The 18,837-nt window shown below is 44.8% G+C and overlaps 3 protein-coding genes across 16 annotated transcripts in view; 1 reads left to right on the top strand and 2 right to left on the bottom strand.

Annotated features, from left to right (window-relative positions):
• The window catches only part of LOC308656269 (uncharacterized protein), a 191,277-nt gene extending 182,346 nt beyond the window's left edge, over window positions 1-8,931 (top strand). For all 10 annotated transcript variants that reach the window (XR_014023665.1, XR_014023666.1, XR_014023667.1 and 7 more), the window contains 2 exons: window positions 7,386-7,438; window positions 7,856-8,931. The gene's annotated coding sequence lies outside the window, so the exon portion shown is untranslated. The remainder of the gene's footprint in view (window positions 1-7,385; window positions 7,439-7,855) is intronic.
• The window catches only part of AGBL4 (AGBL carboxypeptidase 4), a gene marked incomplete at both ends in the record, with an annotated part of 1,419,693 nt that overhangs the window by 210,171 nt on the left and 1,190,685 nt on the right, over window positions 1-18,837 (bottom strand). The gene's annotated exons all lie outside the window — the stretch shown is intronic.
• Window positions 1-18,837, bottom strand: part of BEND5 (BEN domain containing 5) — a 46,851-nt gene that overhangs the window by 2,719 nt on the left and 25,295 nt on the right. For all 4 annotated transcript variants that reach the window (XM_081307153.1, XM_081307156.1, XM_081307155.1 and 1 more), the window contains 2 exons: window positions 11,004-11,152; window positions 5,096-5,309 (listed from right to left, as the gene is read on the bottom strand). In XM_081307153.1, the coding sequence (XP_081163279.1) occupies window positions 5,096-5,309; window positions 11,004-11,152 (363 nt within the window). The remainder of the gene's footprint in view (window positions 1-5,095; window positions 5,310-11,003; window positions 11,153-18,837) is intronic.

Raw genomic sequence — 18,837 nt, 5'->3', positions numbered from 1 at the left:
AATTCTCTGGATCTCAGTCTCACCATCCATGAAACTGGGATGTCAAACTAGATAACCTCAGGAGATTCTTCTCACTCTCTCAAGTTGCCTGTAAAGTCGTAAGGGCAGAAGTGAGAAGCAGAAGGCAGGAGAGTGAGTGTGATGGCCCTCCGAGCCACTGGCAGGAGTCAGAGAAAAGACAGAAAGAGGAGGATGAAAACGAAGGAAAGTTCTCAGGGGGGCCCCTACAGAATTCCAATCGTTCTCATTTCCTGGGGGTAGCCGCCCTACATAGCCCCTAAGGTTGATTAAAAGGCTTTTGTTAGATTCTAGTTATTAATCACCTGCAGTTGCCGGGAATGTCTCCCTCTGCGAGAGAACATTTGAGATTATTGCTTAATTAACAAGGTTTATAACAGTGCTAATGTGTCCTATTAAAAAAGTTATAAAAATTAACCAGAACACAATGCTATGGCTCATTTAGAAAACTCAGACACTCTGCAAAAGGTCATTCGACCTTAATAAGGTTTAACTGTCATTCTAGAGCTTGCCATGAGAGTCAGACCCTACTCCAGGCCCCCTGCTTTCATCTTTCTAAGACAGAGTCATTGTTCCTCCATCCTTCTGCCATCCGGTAAGGAATGATTTTTAACATCAAAGAGAAGAGGAAATCCCCACCAACCCTGTGAGTGTAAAGGCTTTGGCCATTTTTACATGGCAAATGTGACTAATTGCGATAAAATTGTACAAAATAAATACAAACTATCTGAATCCAGTTTAGACAGCTTTCATGGAAAGAACTAGTCAAATACAATCTGGAATAGCTCAAATAATTAAGCTAAAAATTGAGATCATATGTTAGATGGGACAAAAACTTCAAACTAGACTGGTTGTAGTAAAAAAAAAAAATCAGTAGTGTATTTCAGAATGACAAGAAACCTCTGAGCCTGAAACCCCAACTCAGCTCAGCTCTGACTCTGATCAGGTATATGGCCCTGGGCAAGTGGGCAAGGCTCTAAGGGATTACAGACAAGCTCCGAGGAGGCAAAGAAGAAGGGGAGAGAACTGGATAGGTACTGTGTGCTCCTGGACACAGGAAGAAAGATGACAGCACCTTCAGAGGTCAGGGACAGCTTCCTGGGGGAAGGTTCACGTGAGCAGATCTGGAGGTCTGGATGGTGAGTTGTCGCAAGCTGGGCAAAGCCTGGTGGTGCAGGGGGCATAGTGTGACTGTGTTCCAGGAACAAGGAATAGCACTTCCCCCAGGTGAGAGGGAACAAGGCTTGCTCAAGGAACACATTCTGGTAATATCTTAGAGTTTCAAGGGTGATATAGCTAAGAAATAAAGTTGGAGATACAGCCCAGGGCCAGACTATGAAGGTGCTTCTATGATGTGTTAAGAAGCTTACCCTTTAATAATGAGCATAGGCTCTGGCTGTGACAAGGAAGTGATGAAGGGATCATATCTGGTTTCTGAAATATCACTCTGGTGACACAATGGGGAGAGGACTCTGGAAGGTGCTAAAGAAATGCAGGGGAGACAGCATGTGTCCCTGACTACGAGGGGGATGGTAGGTATAGGGAGAAGGTTTAAGAGGTATTTAAGGGGAAGGGCAGATGGGGAGGTCCGATGCACATTAAAGATGCAAGGGTGAGGCCTGGGTCCTTGGCTGGCAGTACCATCCACGAAGACAGGGAACACAGAAGGGGCAGAAGGTTTCATGGAAGGGAAAAAAAAGGTAGTGAAGGAGGAGGGAACAGTGAGTGGTGCAGTTTGGCCAATGTCATGTCAAAAGGAGACCACTGGGCACCTGGATATGTGGGTCAGGAAGGCACAAGTGAGAACTGAGATCAAATTTAGACTTGGGAATCATCATTCATTGATCCAGCAAATGTTTGCTAAGTAGCTACTATATGCTAGCCCTGAACAGGATGCTCATGAGTCTTAGATTTTAATGGAGGTAGAGAATAAAGAGAAGTGTTAAGTAAACAAGTAAATAAGAAAGGCCATGCAGAGCCTTTACGCAGGATGGTGCAACAGAAAGCAATGGAGGGGCCTCTCTAGGTGAAGAGGAGACAGGGTGTGCAGGTCAGGAGGCAGGGCAGCATGAGCAGCAGGAACAGAAGAAGCTGGAAGAAGGCCTTTGTGGTTACTGCATGGTGGAAAGTGTGGTTTGAGAGGAGAGCAGCGGGGTCACCAGAAGCCAGATGAGCAGGTACGGGGCAGGAGCGCAGCTTCCAACTGAGGGCTGTGGGACCCATGGGAAGTGAGGAGTCAGAGGAGGAAAGCATGCAGGGAGAGGGCACAGGAAGAGAAGGCAGCCTGAGAGGCTGAGGAGCCTGAGGGGGAGGAACCCTGAGCATGCATGCAGGGCAGGCTTCTGAGAGGAGGACAGTGGTCTGTCACATACTGCTGGGGAGAAGGTGAGAATTGGCTCTGGATTCAGAGCCTAGGATTTGGTAATGAGGAAGTCATTTTCCAGTGACTGCTGAGCATGGATCAGGTAGACAGCTGAGAGTGGAAAGCGAATGCCAGGGGCTTTCTCTTGAATACAGAGAGTGAGTGTAGACGCGGCTTTCAAGAAGTCTAGATGCAGAGGAAGAGTCGCAGCAGCAGCTGCGTGAGGGAAGTGGTCTCTGCGTGGTTTGCTTTTGTGAGAAACATAAGCCATCTGGGAAGGAGCCAGGAGAGTGAGAGCATAATTGGAGAAAGAGGTATTAGGAAGGCAGGTGGACTGGGCCATAGAGCCCAGCTGGGGAAAATCACCAGCCCTAAAGAAGACAAGGAAACTCTTTTTTTCTGGGACGTGAGGCAGAAGAATGGGGAGGATGCAGTTAGGTGTGTAGGTGTAGTTATTTGAAGTTGTGGAAATTCCTTTTACCTTTTTCTGTGAAGGAAAAGACAAGGACATCTTTTAAGAGACAAGTGTGGAATCATGTTTAGAAAAAGCAGAGAAGATTAAAGAGGGTTTGGAAAATAGGGATGTGAATCAGGGAGGGAAACTCAAGAGAACTTGGCAGTGAGCTGTAATGGCCCCAAGCGACAGAGCTGAGGTGTGTTTTACTGCTCCAATCCTACACAGCGCTGACCTCTTTAGAAGTAAGTTTGTAGCTGAGGAAACAAACGTGGAGGGAAAGTGATTTACAAAAAATCACACCAAGGGCTGCTCAGGTATCAGTTTGCAGTCTTGGTGTTTCTTTTGTTGAAACCTCGTTTACTGAGTGCCAGTTACCGTGATGGGCAGTGAAGACATGGGGAATCATATACGGTCCCAGGTCCCTAAGACAGACACACAGCAGATGATTTTATACCACAACATGACAGCAGTAGGGACAGTCACTTATCCAAAGGCACCTGGGACCTGCTGAGTCACATTGCAACAAGTATAGCAGAACTAGAGATCAGTCACCTATCAAGAGAGGCTGGGCTGCCTCCTCAGGAAGGTTGTTTTCTTGGGGCGACCTCTTAAATCAGGTTTCACCATTTCAGACAGCAGCCAGACTAAAGGTTAGCCCTGATTATCTAAAAATGAGTGGCTGCCTAAATCAATTAATCATGAGCCAGCTGGGCAGGGGAGGCAGCTGTGTGACAGCAGAAAGGCCCCAGACAAGCAGCAGGATGTGAGCAGGATGTGGGGGTTGGAAACTGGACTCTGAAGCCTTGCAGCTGTGATCTCGGCTGGTATCATTTAATCTGTGTCCTGCCATCTCCACCTTCAGAATATACCTACATCTGGCCGTTCTTCTCTACTTCCACAACTATTCCCCTGGGTCTGTGGAGTACAGCCTCTCCTCCAGAGCGCCATGTCAGTCTTCTTACTGATCTCCCTGTGACTCTCAATTTGAAGACCTCCAGTGTCTCCACTGTAGTGGAGTAAACCTAAGCTGCTTAGTGTGGCCTTTATAGCCCTACGAAACTGGCTCTGGGCCATCTAGGACCTCCCTCTAGACTGCCCAGCCACTTCACCCCTTGAGCTTGCTCACTCCTGTGCCTCTCATCTTTGCACCTGCTATTTATTCTCCACTCCCCAGACCTTCATAGGGCCACCTCTTCCACAGCCAACTCTCGTCTCCAATATTGCCTCTTTTCCTTCCTCCACCACCCCAGATGATGCAGCCCTCTCGTCCTATCACATCAGCAAAGCTCCAAGTACCTGAAACTGTCTGATGTGTTCATGGGCATGTTTGCTGCCTGCCCCTAGCTAATATTCAGGGCCTGCTTGACATGCATGTGCTGTTTTATTCTCTTCAGCAAAACTCAGCAGACCTAGTTACTTGCAGAAGAGAGACTAGGAGTACAGATGCTGAAGCCAGCCCTGCTGCCGGGGACTCTGGCTTCTCCTGCTAGCTGTATGACCTGGGAAGGTTATTTAATACCTCTGTGTCTCAGTTTCCTTACCTATAAAACAGGGATAATAATGGTGGCCAACAGTATGATTGTTAAGAGGATGAAGGGGTATTAAGTTAATATATGTAAAAGCGTTTTTTTTTTTTAAAGACAGAATCATTAAAAGAAAAAAAAACATTATATAAAACATAGTAAGTGCTCAAAATAATTAGCAGTTACTATATTCTCTCTGCCCTATTTCACTGTCTCTATGCTTCGTATTATCTGTACAGTACCCAGCTGTTCATCTTCAACACCAGACTGTGGGCCCCTTTTAGATGCACTGTGTTCTGCTCTTCTTTGTACCATCAAAACCCAGTAGAGGGGCTGGCAAAGAATAGGAGCTTAGTAAAAGAATGGAGAGAGGGTGGGAGAGAGGGAAGAAAAAAATAAGAAAGTGGAAAGAGAGAGGAGGAACGAAGGCAGGAACCTTCATAGAATTCTCCCTGGCTTTCCAGCTAAGGTCCTCCTCCTTTCCTGAGAACTCTCAGGATGCTGTCTCTACCTCCTGTGTGCCGATTCCTTGAATTATACTTGTCTGCAGTCATTTTCCCTATTCAATGTGACTCTTGGAGGGATACTGGGGATATCTGTTCTGAGTCCCTGGGCTCTGCCCAAAGCCTGGTACACAGGGGCTCTGAGAAGCATTGGTTGAATTGAATTGTGCCTGATATATCCCCGACAGGGTGAAGGACCACATCTCAGCTTGCGTTTGCCCTCAGTGACTACCTCTGACGATGCTTAGTTTGTGAGGCGAGAGGGGTGGCTTCGGGACTGCATCCTTCTTTTTTTTTGTGGCGACTCCTGTGACGCTTCTGTTTTTCAGAACATCTGTTCCCCAAATCATGACTGCCAAGTTCTTCGTGTACTTGGAATCTCCTTGGGTTACTTGTAGCTGGTGCCATTTCTCCTCATCAACCCAAATCCCGCTTCCCAGATGGACCTGAAAGGGATAAGAACACCACACCTGTTAGTGTGACAGGAGGGCGGCTGGAGGATGCCTCTGTCCTTTACCACACATTGCTGCACCACTATAAGGGAGGCATGCCATAGATCCTAAGTTAACACTCTTCAAGAGCAATGGTAGTAGCTGTCATCTACTGAATACCTCTAATGTGCCAGGCCTTGTTCTAGTACTTTATATTCAGGATCTCAAACCTTCATTACCACCCTGGATGGAAGGTATTATGATGTCACTTTGATTTCAGATGGAAAATCCAGGTTCAGCAAGGTGAAGTGACTTGCTAGAAGTCACTCAACTAGGAAGTGGCAGAGTTGGAATTCTCAACAATTCTCCTGCCATGGCCAGGCTGCTCAGAGTCTGACAGAATCTCAGGACACACAGGCTCTACTCCTCTCTCTGTGTCACACTAGAAAGACAAGCCTCCCTTCAGTGTGAATATGCTGAGATACCTCCTCCTACCACAGGTTGGGGAGCTATAAAAATCACTGGTGCCTGGGTCTTCTCTCTGAGTGATTTATTTGGTCTAAGTGTGACCCAGGCAGCAGGACAGTTTAAAGCTCCATAGATAATTTCAACTCAACTGAGTCTGACAACCCCTGCTGGCGCGGGTGCCTAGAGCTCACTCTGCCACCAAAGGAGTGAAGTTCTGCAGCTTCTCTGAGCTTTGGTTTTCCCACCCTATGAAGTGGGAGAGTTGGATTTCATCTCAAAGTTCAACCTTCTGGTTCAGAACACCTCTGATCTTAACAAAGTAAACATAACCACAATGTACCAGGTTTATTCTGATGGTATACAGAACAGAACACAGTCTTAGGCTCCGTTTAAGGGCAACAGCTGGAAAGGTAAAGTGCAGAGCCAGTAAGTTATTGTGTTCTCTCTATGATCTAGCAATAAGCTAGATTTGTTCTCCTTTCTAGCTATTTTAACAACTTGCACACCACTTACTAAATCATTTAAAAAAATAGTTTTGACTTTGACATTGCCATTTATGTTGTGCATCTGCTGAGTCTAGAAAGGGAGGAAATGGCCTTTGTGGGATGGAGGGGAGGCAGCTGCTAATAAGCTGAACTTTCTAAGGAACACGAAAAGGCTGTGCCAAAAGTCCTTGTTTTCAGAAAGACCTACAGGTCATCCCTATTGCATGGTCAGGGGATGTCTTGGGAGAGGTCCTGGTCTGAGAGACTGCGCACACACCCACACTGATGGTAGACTGTAAGATCAATGGCTCAAAAGTGATTAAAGCTCTTTCTACTGATGCTTGACTTGTGAGGAACATGGGTACAGAGCTGGGCAGACAGGTTGGCCAGCAACACTTCTTCCTCCAACAATTATTGAGGTTGTTCAACTATCCAAAAAAAAAAAAAAAAAAGTAATAGCCCACCCATGGCTGTTAGCAAGCAAACAATCCATGTGCCGCATCTGACTTTGTCTCCTTTTGCTCAAAAAAATCATTCAGACCAGACCTCTAAAGGTTATCAGATTACCAGAACCATCTGGCCTCTCTGTGCAGTGAACTTCAGTATTGCAAATCAGTTCGTCAGCTCAGAAAGATAAGCAACCCTCCAGTGAGATGGGCTGCTTGGGGCTGGCTAGGCAACACCGACCTGAGGTCAAATTTTGGCCTTTTTGCTGCCATTCAAACTGCAGGTGGGTAGTCTGTGGTACATTAGGCATGCTGGGGACAAACTCCCTGTGGCTTCCTGCTGGACCCGGCATCATCTCCCTTGATGATGATATCTTCTGGAGCCACCCACACAAGTTTCCTGGGATATGGGGAAAACTCGGAACTTTGAATTGCATTAAATTCTGAATCATAAAACATTAGAGATGGAAGACAACTTCAGTTTTCCAAACATCTCTTCTCTTTTCTCTCCTGGGTTTTGTTTCCCATAATCTTTTAATTGATACTCTAAATGAGAAATGACAGAGCAAGAGTTCCAGAAAGAAAGGAGAACTAGTAATTTTTCAGTACCTATAGTAAACTCAATTTATTTAATTCTCCTAATAACTTTTAAGAGATGCAAATAGATAGAAACTGTTATTCCTATTTCACAGATGCAAACAGGAATTTAGAGGGGCTGAATTACTTTTCCCAAGACACACAATCAGTAAGTTTTGAAATCAAGATTCAAACCCAAATGTGTGTGACCCAAAACATGCTTCCCTGGTCTTGTCTGCTGCCACCTGTGTCATGGTGGTGCTGGTGTGGTTGAAAACAGACAGAACTAACACACCTATGTTCTGTTTTTCTTTTGAGTTTCCCTCTGCACCTGCCAGTAACTCCTGTGCCAGCCCCCAACCAAGTCCACCACAGCCACCAGGGAAACCAGGATAAAACCACAGATTGGATTGGCTTTCTTGCCTGAGCTGATGCTTCCTCCAGCTTACCAGTGCATCATCACTAACATGAATTTCCCTAAAACACTGCTTTCCTTATTTTGCTATATGACTTCAGTAGTCTTTCAACTCTGTTTTTATGTCAACTCTCTGGAATTCTGAATGGTCCCTGTTTCCTGTCACATCAGTGATCTGACCTCTTCAGCCTGGCTTTAAAGGACCATGAGGATCTCATCTCCATCCGACCAACTTCCCTACTATGACCATCATTCTGTGAGCTCCTGAACTTGCTCATCTTCTACTTCCAGTGTACAGCAACAGAAAGAGGTTGGGCTCTGAAACTGCCAGCCCTGGGTGTGGATCCTGTCTCTTTTGCCTACTGGCTGGTGAGCATGGGCCAGTCATTTTACTTGCCTGAGCCTTACATTTTTTCAACTGTACAATAGGCAGATTGTCACCTAATTCACAGAGTTGTTTTGAGGGTTAAAGGATATATTAAATAAATGTCAGAAGGACTACACACATCCAGAAAGTGCCAAATCCTTGCCCCCTGCTGCCTACCCTAGGTCTCTCTCTGCTCATGCCACACCCCTATCCAGTCCAGGAATGAATGCCTTCCCTTAAATTTTCTTGCCTTAAGCCAACTAATCTTTCAAGCTCCTATATAAAATTCAGGAAACATTCCTTAACTCCTCCAGGGAGTTCTGCATTTCTAGCTCCTCAGAATCTTTAGCACCAGGCTCAATCCCTAGCAGTACATCTCAGGTGGGGAGGGGTCAAGGCTCTAGATCTCTTGTCCCTAAAACACTGATGGGACTAATCTGAACACAAAGCAGTTAGAAGCTGATGGGTATATTTAATATGTCTTAATGGTACTGTTTTTCTGTTCTGATGAGCTGCTGTTTCTTGAAGAAGAAAATATTTTTGACATTTGCTTAAGTACAAGGTCAACTTTACAGCACAGAAAGAAATGGCCCTGGGGAAGACCATCACAGGTATACACTTTGAGACAAGGGTTCCTGAGGTCAGCAAACTCAAGGTCACCTGGATCAACGTGCACATATCACAACAGACTGGAAAGAACACTGTCCTGGGAACCAGGAGATCTGTTTCTGCCTGCCTCTAATCTATTATATAATTGTAGATAAGTCTTTTTTATGGATCTGTTTCCTATCCATACAACATGTAAATTAGACTATTTAAACTTTAATGGTCTTTGCAGTTTTATGATTCAATGAGTTTTTGAAATAAAATATCTTAGACAAGAAAAGCAATGCACTTTATTGGAATAAGAAAGTCACTTGTGTGGCAAGCCCTATTCATGCAAACCATAGTAAGCTACTTGACCAAAATGTTAGCATTTATTTGTTAGGGATGTTATTAAAAATATGGCGTCTGGTGGGATGCAACTTGATCAAAACATTTCTTTGAGAAACGCTCTGTGGAATAAAACCCATTTCCTAGTAGAAAATAGATCCCATTCCAGTACTCTAGGTCTTGTAGAGATTAAGACCTCTGCTCACAAGAGAGAAGGAAAGATCAGAGAGAGCAGATCCAAGAGCACTGAAGACCACTTCTGGGATGTGGGAACCACTGTTCTGGGAAACTGTCATCCATTTCTAGTTTGCTTCCTTTCTTCTCCCTAAATAAATCTCTTTGCCTGACTATAAGTTAGTTGTAAACACAAACCAGGTTAAGTCTTATAGCAACATGCTATTAAAAAACAAAATAAGCATTTTCAATATTTTGTGCTCAATTACTGTGTAAAGATATTAAATGAGGTGTGAGAGACCTGTGTTCTGGAGGAAGAATGCTATTGTTGCAAAAGAGGGCCCCTGCAATGCTCTTAAACTGCCCATAAGACTTCAAAGCAAGGGAGAAATAGATTTCTCTGGGAAGCCACTTTAAGAAAAACTCTCTAATCACTCCACAAGGTGGTCCTGACTAAAAGGAAATCAACAAACACAAAATGGTCCTCTTTTCTTTTATCTTCAATTGGGGAAGGTTCACTAAACTTAATACACAAAAAAGAGCTATGGCGGGTGAGATCAATTCCGTCCACCTTTCACAGATGAGGATTCTGAGGCCCAAAGAGGCAAAGGACCTTTCCAAGGTCACACAAGTAGGACAGAGGTAGAGTTATGCTACAAACTCAGGCTCTAGCCTGCCACTTCCACTCGGTCACGCCACCTCTCCTCGGCAAAGCTGACTTTTTTGCAAGCCTGTTGAGTAGAACGAGGAAAGTCCTGTGGACTGGGCCACCAGCCCTGGCCCTGCAGGGGAGGCTGTGCTCAGTAAAAGATGAATGACAGCACACCCAAGAGAGCCCTGAAGAGCAACAAGTTTCATTCCCTCAGCTTGACAATATTTTCTCTGGCTCAGGTTGGCCAGTTGCGGGGATATATCTGGACAAACCCAAATCAAACAACCTTTTCTTTCTCATGAACCCACCAGGGAACAATACCAGATAAACAGAGACCTTCTGAAGCATGAGGCAAGAAAAATGAACTGACACAGATGACTCTTTGGGGAGAAAGAGTGGTGATATCTGTAATGCATGCTGTGGGAGCAGAGAATATAACACTAAAGCTGGATTTTACCAGGACTAGACAAAGGGCTCTGACAGACTTCTTCAAAGATGAATTCATTTGGATGAAGGATGTCAGAACAGGTTCTTCTCCTGACCTGTGCTGTGTAAGTGTGGCTTTTAGATTTCTAAAGGCTATTCCATTATTTTTCATCCCTGTATCAATCCAATTATGACTAGTCCTTTAGTTTTCATTTATGACTTGTTTTCAAGGTCATACAAGAAAATCCGAGTGATATGTGGCCCTAGCCTGTGGGGTTGGCATTGCTGAATACACAGCAGAAAGGCAGCTTAGGGACAGAGTGTGTCTTACTCATCCCTGTCCCTGGCATCTAGCATGGTGCTGGGAAATAGACTTTGAAAATGGTGAATGAATACATATTGAGTTGGAATCTGTAAATAAGGTATTTTATTTCCACTTCACCTTATAAACTTAGGCATGTGGTTTCTCAGGAAGGTAGACAAGTTTCACCAAACTATCATGGGAATCTTTAATCTTTCTTACTAATAAGCTATTTTAAAATGTCAGGTAGTTTTACAGTTGCTTTGGCCCCAAATTAAAAAAAAAATTGAAAAAGAAAAAGTCCCAGCAAACCTATACTAGTTGTTACAACACAAACAGTCACTCAGGGCAAGGCCAGGAGGCTGATTGGTCAAAGTTGTGCTTTGGAAAGCTCCCACCATACTCTCCGTCTTTACTCTGACTAACAAACACTTGCAGGGAATGGATATTGAGCTTAAAACACTACCTTGCCATTGTCTAGGATATACTTGTCCATGACAGGCGCAGGAGCGGGGTAATAGGACGACGTATTTGCTTCCTCACTGAAAGTGCTCCGTAACTCCGGCTCTGGCTCGAGACATTCTGACTTTACTTTTTCCAAGTCAATGGCGGGACCTAGGCAGTTAAGAAAAGAGATCTGTCTAGAACTCCAAGGAAAATAAAAGGCAAATATTTTTAACTACGCATCTATCAGCACATGGTGGCACAAAAAAAAAATTATGCTAGCTTATTTTTGTCTGTTGCACTACACTTAAACCCCGACTTGAAAATAATATGAGGTATGAATGTCACAAGGGAAAAAGAGGAAAATTGGAAGACAAGAATGGACTAGATTCTAATTAAGTATGAATGAAGAGCAGTCTTCTAGGGTATCATTGTTTACATGGAAAGGCAGGGGATTCAACTTCCTGTACAGCAAAGAGGTTCTATTCAGACTGCTTTGGAAGAGAAAGAATGGCAATTACTTGAAAATGCAAATTGCATACTTGCCCCAAACCCTATTCCTGTAGCCCACAGTGAAGAGGGCCACAGTGGAAGAAGGTAGGCAAGAAAACTGCATGAAGAGGTACAAAGACCTCCCCCACTCTAGGAACTAGTACTAGACTAGAACATTCCAACCAAGAAATTAAAATACAATACAGATTAAGCCCCTGATTGCTTGATCCAGCAGCTACTCTGATTTTTATTTTAATGCAATCAAGGCAAATTATGTGAGGTTTAAACAGTGAAGGGAAGCTAGATAAATGGTGGTGGCTTCTAGGGTTTTTTTTTTTTTTTTTCATCCATCAGTTTTTAAAAATGATGGACTATTTTTTTAAATCACCTATTGTATCTTGATTACCAAAGGGCAGAGAAACAGAATGAAAATGGGTAAACAAAACCAAATGACTTGATTGACTTTTGTGGAAGAACCACACCAAAAGCCAACAGATTTTTAGCATGCTAGAAATTCTCCCTATGCAAATATTTCAGGAATTGACTAGGATCAGGGACCTACATATGGCTGTGTATATAACTTTGATAAATTCAGAGTCCAGCCTTCCCTTATCCTAACTGAGTTGACAAATGGGTATAAAGCTCCTTATATACTAAATCCTCCTGCATAAACAATCAGGTTGCAACTCTATATTCAGCTGCCATATCCTAGACTTTGGTTGGTGCTAGAGGAGTGTTAGTGGTTTTGTTACTAAAATTTCTTCTGACAGGGCTTCCCAGAATGAGAATATCAACCCTGAATTGTTGGCAGTGGCCCCTTGCAAGATATAATCTGTATAGTCTGTATAGATTTAAGCATGAAGTTTGCACACTGCTGAATGTAAGATGGCTAGGGAATGCAAGGTGCAGATGGAAGAGCTCACTTCATCTTGGTAGAGAGAAATCAGGTTGCATTCCTGGCTCAGCCTTGTTTGAATTGTTATCACAGGTAAATGAATTGCAGATGCAAAATCGGCAGAGTGAAGATCCAACAGTATAATCATTCTACTAGCATCTCTCAACCGTTTCTGACCTATTCAAGGGCTGGGCCCACCTCTGATTTTTCCTTTTGTTCCGAGCATGTGCCTCAGAGTAGGTTCTCTCTAAATGTTTGCTACAGGAATAAAAGAATGGCAACAATGAATGAATAATTCTAAAATTTCAGAAACATGTGCCAATGTTTCCCCTTTGTACTTGACCTTGAGTTGAATCTCAGAGATACAAACAAGTAGAGTGTTTGATTTTTTTTCTCAGAACTGGACAATGGTAATTACTTTGGTTTCCCCTAAAGCACATGGCTGAGTTGGTGTCTGAGGTCTCTCTGCTCTGATGTTCAGCGACAGGAAAAAGGAATAGGCTGAGATGAGGAGGTCTATGCTGCTGCTATCTTTCAGGTTATCTTTGGCAAGACAATGACCCTCTGAATCCTTCTTTTCCTTCTACTAGAGAAGGTTATTGAATAAAGGAAGGAATCTGGTCCACTTACAACTTGAGTCTGGTTTTCTGCCATTTGTCTCCAAAATGGCTGCTAGGGAGATCTTCCATATGACCTGTCCTTCCTTGCTTAGGATCCCCACCTTCCTCAACAGTAAGTCCCACATGATGGCCCAGGACAACTGCCTTCTCTCAGCCTACAGGGCTCATGTCTTGCTCCTCATTGATAATTCACTTTTGCTAAGATTTCCCAAGTGCTGTATTGTCTCAGGCCTCTGTGCTGCTGCCTGGGCCTTAAAGGCTTGCACATCTGTCTTGCCCAGTTCCTAGTCAGACTTTGGGACCACCCAGCTGCTCAGGTGTCTCCTTTGTGAGGTGTTGCTCTACAATAGAGGTTCCTACATTATAAATACTAACAAATCTTATTTGATTCATCACCTTGTCTTTTTTTAAAGTTAGACTGTGAAGCTCTTTAAGAGCAAAGTTTTTCTCCCTTTGGGACCCAGGGCAGTGCCTGGAGCATGACAGACTCAAGAAATTCTTCATTGCATGGGAGGGGAGAGAGAGTTACTGGTGGTGGGGTCTTTAATGGGCTGGAGTAAAGATTCTGAAATAAAGCCCTGTTGTCAAGTGAGGATGCCTGGGGTCAGAGGTGGGAAACTCTTCTCTTGAACATCTATAATCTTTCTTGCAGTCCAAGAAGTAGAAATCAGAACTAAGTAGAAATCAGAAGCCTCTAGACAGGAGAGTGGACAGTTCAGAGGGCAGCAGTTATGGACAAAGAATGGTGCTGCCACACTATGCACAGAGGGACATCTGGGGGGCACCAGAAGGAGCAGGGCTTGAGAGAGTCACCTCTCTGGCTGCATGCCTTGTTGGTCCCCTCCCCATAATCAGGCACCACTCTAGTCCAAGAGGCCTGTTTAACTCTCTCACACATCGTTAAGGCTTTGCTTGTACTTCACCCTGTCCACTTACCCAAGTTCCCCCAGTGATTCAAGGCCTGACATAAATGCCACCTCCACCACAAGGCTGTCCTGTCCCCTCCAACAGAAATAAGCAATTCCCTCCACCCCTTGGCTTAGGATTTGGAGCCAGAGCTGCTACTGGGGTTTTAAGCACAGGGCTGGCCCCCCACTGTTCAGGTGGCTGTGATTTCTTCAGGTGGTGGAGCTCCATGCTCCTTAGATTCTTCCTGCCCCATCCCTGTTCTGCCAGACTCATGAGATGCCCTCATTTGTTCTTCTGTACGTCTCCTGTCTCCTGACTACACTGTGGGGCTCAGGGCAGGCATGAACTGTGTCTTTTTATGTAAGAGACCAGGGCTCACCTAGCACCTGGTTCAAATTCTATCTTCAAGAGATACTTTACACATAAATAATTACTTAACCTTTCTGACCTTCTGGCCTTCCCTGAATGGAGGAATGACAACTGCATCTAGGCGGAAGTGAAAATTAAATGAGTAAAACACATAGATAAGGGGATTACCATAGAGTCTGGCACAGAGTAGGTGCTTGGTAAATCAGCCCCCACTATCCATTACCATACACATTTCTGAGCTTGCTTTTGTCTCTGCTAAACTGTAGGCTGTGTAAGCCAGGGCCCCTGCTGGCCTGCTGTTGCCTCTGGTGCTTAGTCCAGCACAGAGCAGGTCCTTGCAATCCTCTGCCACCCCTGTCTCCTTTGCTCTTGCTAATCTCCTCAGGGACTGATGGCACTTTCTCAAATACTGTGGCTACTGCAGTGTGATTTCTGGCTCTCATGGCAAACTATTTCCTAAGAAATAGACCAATCTTATTCAGTCAGCACTGTTTATGCCTGGGCCTTAGTGCCTGGTGGCCATTCTCTACAAGAACCTTTTCCTCCCAGAGCACTGTAAATGGAAGGTACCTGGCGTGTCAGCCTCAGCAAGGATGGCGGCTAGGAAGACCACCAAGGGCACATCTTGAAAGGGACCTTTCAACAGACCTGGTGTGACTACCTGCTGTGTGACCTCAGCTTCCCTGCTTGGCAGTGGGGATTACCCAGCGCCAGTACAGACTCCAGGGGCCTCTGGAAGAGCCCAGGACTGCAGCAGGCACAGGCCAGGGGCTCAGTAAATGGCAGATGAGTGAAGGAACGAAAAGAAAGAATCAGTCAATTAAGGCCTGGAGTTCAGCACCATAGAATCAGGAAGGAAAGGAACAAAAAACCATGTGGCTTCTTTGGGGAGAGGAGGGAGGGCCTCTAGTGCTTTTAATTTAAGGGAGGGGGGATTACTTCATTGTAGATTTTAGTGGGCTCCACTCCCCGATGTTGGCAATTTACATCTCATTACAACAAATGCCTCAGATTGCTGTTTTGCTTTAAAAAATTTCTGAGGCATTGTTCTCCCTCCAACACATGTGACCAAATTAGCCACAATAATAAGCACTTGCGTTAAGAGACAGCGTTATATGAACTGGTGCAGATATTTTAGGTAACAAAGGAACTTTTTTTACTTTGTGGGAAGAGTAGGAAAAAAAGAAATCCCTTTTGATCCACTTGCACTCTGGTATTGACACACACTTGAAGTTTATTTGGGGGAAAATATACCTTCCATGGAGAGAAACCTCTCAGCTGAGTAAAGGAAGCTTTTAAAGGAGTATAAAAGGTAGTGCTTATCTCTTCCCTCAATCATTCATGAACTCACTTATCACGCAATCTGATGGCACACCAGGATCTAGGCTCTGTAAGAAGCACTGGGGACTCAGGGACAAATCAAATAAGTCCCAGTTCTGGAGGACTTCAGAATTTAACATGTGAAACGCTATTATTATTATATACAGATGGCTGTGATTTGATGGATGAGCAATGGATTTGGTGTCAGAAAAATCCAGTACAAATCCTGATTCTGTAGCCTACAAACTTAACCTCTTTAACACAGTGGCTTTGTCCACAAAATGGGGATCATGGCACAGAGTAAGGGTATTAAATGTTTATTGGCTCAACAAAGAAATAAGATGACACACTTCTCTATTCTTGTTTTATCCTAAATTGGACTCATACAGTTCCTCTGAAAAGATTTTGAAAAAGTCACTGCTTGTGTGATTTGCAAGGAGGTTTGGAAATCACCATTTCTTTAAAATGTCTATATGTTTGGGCATTTCTGATTTCTTCTGAAATAGAAAGGTTAATGATAACCTTTAGAATGTTCTGTTATGTGATATCAGTGTGCCTTAAAAAGAATGATTAAATCCTTCTACTTCTGGAGGTTTTCTGTTATAGCTACTATTCTAGTTTCTTCAAAGATGTGAAATGAATGAAGTCAACTCTTAAATGCATTAAAAAATACAAAAATCCCTACAGAGGGGGTTTAGATTTTAGATTTAGTAGAATAAAGATGATCTTCTTTCTCAAGAAGGATCCAAACAAAGGAACAGCAAGGTAACAACAAAGGAGGTAAATAAAGGGCTTAGAAAGAGACAGGAGATGACTCAGAGTTGAGCAGGTGGATCTGCCTCTGCAGACATTGCTACAGCCCCAGGAAGGCCGTGGCCACTCTGGGCTTAGACTGTACCCAGGTTACTCCAATGGGAGAGAGCCCCTATGACTGTGCTGTAGCTGCACAGTCTCCTTCTTAGCTCCAGTGAGGGCAGAGACAAATCTGGTCTTAATCCTTGAGTTAGAGTTTATTCTGCATCTACTAAGTGCCTGCCCTCAGATAGGTGACCTTGATTGATTTATAGTCTGGCAGCATAAAGAAGCTCCAAAAAGATTACAGCTGCAGCCAACAAGGGTTAGGATGAAGACAGTGGAAGGAAAGCAAAGGTGTAAGGAAGGCTATAGGAGGACGGTCACAAACTTCTGTGCAGAGGCTTGGAGGACAGGCAAGAGTTTTTTGGGTGTGAGGCCCTTGGGTGAAGACAAGCAGCGCAACATACAGGTTCCCTGACTGACCACAAAGTGGGCAGTGGACAATCTGCACATTTTGGACAGGGAGGCACCACCACTGGCTAAAAGCACCTGGAAGACTTCCGGGAAGAGTAGCAGCTTGGCTGGGCTCCGACGGAAGATGGCAGTTTGTGAATGAGGACTGGGGCAGGCTTTGCTGGGCAGAGGAGGAGAAGCAATTCTAGCATTTGGCCTGGACTGGGCAAGACTCTGGCAGCTCACATGGATGCCTCCACAGTGGGGCCACAGTTGTTCACTGGGAATCTGAACCAGGGAGCAGCAGAGCAGGGCTGAACCTGACAGCCCCCTTTCAAAGGGGTGAAGCACCACAGCAAAGAGTTGTTAGAAGCAGGCTCACATCCCCCATCTTGGGGGTCAATGTTTCCCCCCTACTTGGAGGAACTGTAACTGTCCATTTCAAATGACACAGCAGTGGACAGGTGACTGACACCTATGGAATGTTCTGTTAAATACAACAAAAGTCTCTCTTTTTATCTCTATAGCACTTTTCACCCCACCATCACATGATTATTTTTTCAACATCACTGACTAGAATATAAACTCCAAGGGCATGAGGAGAGGGTGGACGCAGTCTTGTTTGCTGCTGTGTTCCCAGCAGCTAGCACAATGTCCCTGGCTCATATCAAATACTCGTTCAACAAGTGTGCAGTGAAAGAACTTAATCCTCGGGGCAGTCCTGCAAAATCAATCTTATTATCTTTGTAGAGTCTTGGGTGAGGTAAAGTGATGTGCCTCAAGTGACACGGGTGGTAAGTGCTCAAATTCAGGGCTGTGAATTTGTGCAAAGCCTGGCTCTTCCAGGGATTTCACAGCCTTTTCACCTAATGCTCATGTTGTAGGACTCTTGGCTGGTCTGTGACCTTCCCTGGCCTTCCTAGAGGACAGTGAGGAACTTCACTGATGTGTGTGGGGTTATGGGTTATGGTGGGGAATGTCACAAGGATGCATCTCAGCTCTAGGAGTTCTGAGCCTATGCTCAGCTAGCTGGTGGCCACTGATCTGACTTCTTCACTGTGGTTATTCCCCCTCCTCCCATCCAACTATCTGGCCCAGCTAGTATTCTCAGGGCAGCACAGGGCATGTGCAAAGAAGCATGGAAAGCCTTATACATGCTCTTCATGTATGTAATATGGTCTTTGGTCCTGGGCTAGAATTAGTTGGGTTGGGGTGCTAGGGGTTGTGGTGGGAATAAGTGGGATGGATGGTGTAGGGTTGCCCTTGGGCTCCTGAAGTGTTGCTGTGGGCAACTGTGAGCACCTTAGGGCAAGAGTTCCGGAGAGGCAGAGTTTGATCATGTGGCTGAAGTCTCCCTGCTACATTAATCCATGACCCTGACCATAGTTGATGCTTCTTTCAGGGCATGAGCCTAGTTCAGAGGAAAATGGCAACTCAGGGGCTTAGACTGTACCCCAGGTTACTCCAATGGGAGAGAGCCCCCATGAACCTCCTGCAGTACGAGGCTACTTCTCCAGTCTCGCTGCACTTGCTACCACATGTTCACTGTGCAGTTCGGCCAGAAACTATCCTGAGTTCCCTGAGTAACCCTGCCTCTCTCACAATTCCAAATCTTTGTTCAGACTCTTCGATTGCCTGAGATGCTATTCACTTCTTCTTCATTTGGATAAATCAAACTAAGTTCCTTAAGTTGTGGCCTTCTACAGCCACCTACAGCACCCCCACCCAGTCTTGGAAGAACCTTCTTCTATATCCTCTCCCAACAGCAAGAGACTAGGAGCAAAGCAAGCCTCTCACTGTATTCCACTGAGGATGCAACTATTGACTCTTTGACACTGACAGGGTCTTATCTATTTCATTTCCCCATGGAAAGCACAGGGCCACAGGAAGAATCCAACAAATGTTTTCTGCATAAAAACATTTCCATATGGCCAGAGCTGTGCAGTGACAGGAGGGGCTGCATTAGATGGCAGCAAGTGAGCATTCTATTCTAGGAGGCCAGG

Source organism: Spermophilus citellus (genome assembly GCF_964194105.1).
Source record: "Spermophilus citellus genome assembly, chromosome: 9".
In the NCBI taxonomy this organism is placed as follows: Eukaryota; Metazoa; Chordata; class Mammalia; order Rodentia; family Sciuridae; genus Spermophilus; species Spermophilus citellus.
The sequence above is the reverse complement of the archived record's forward strand: the minus strand, read 5'-3'. Positions and strand labels throughout refer to the sequence as shown.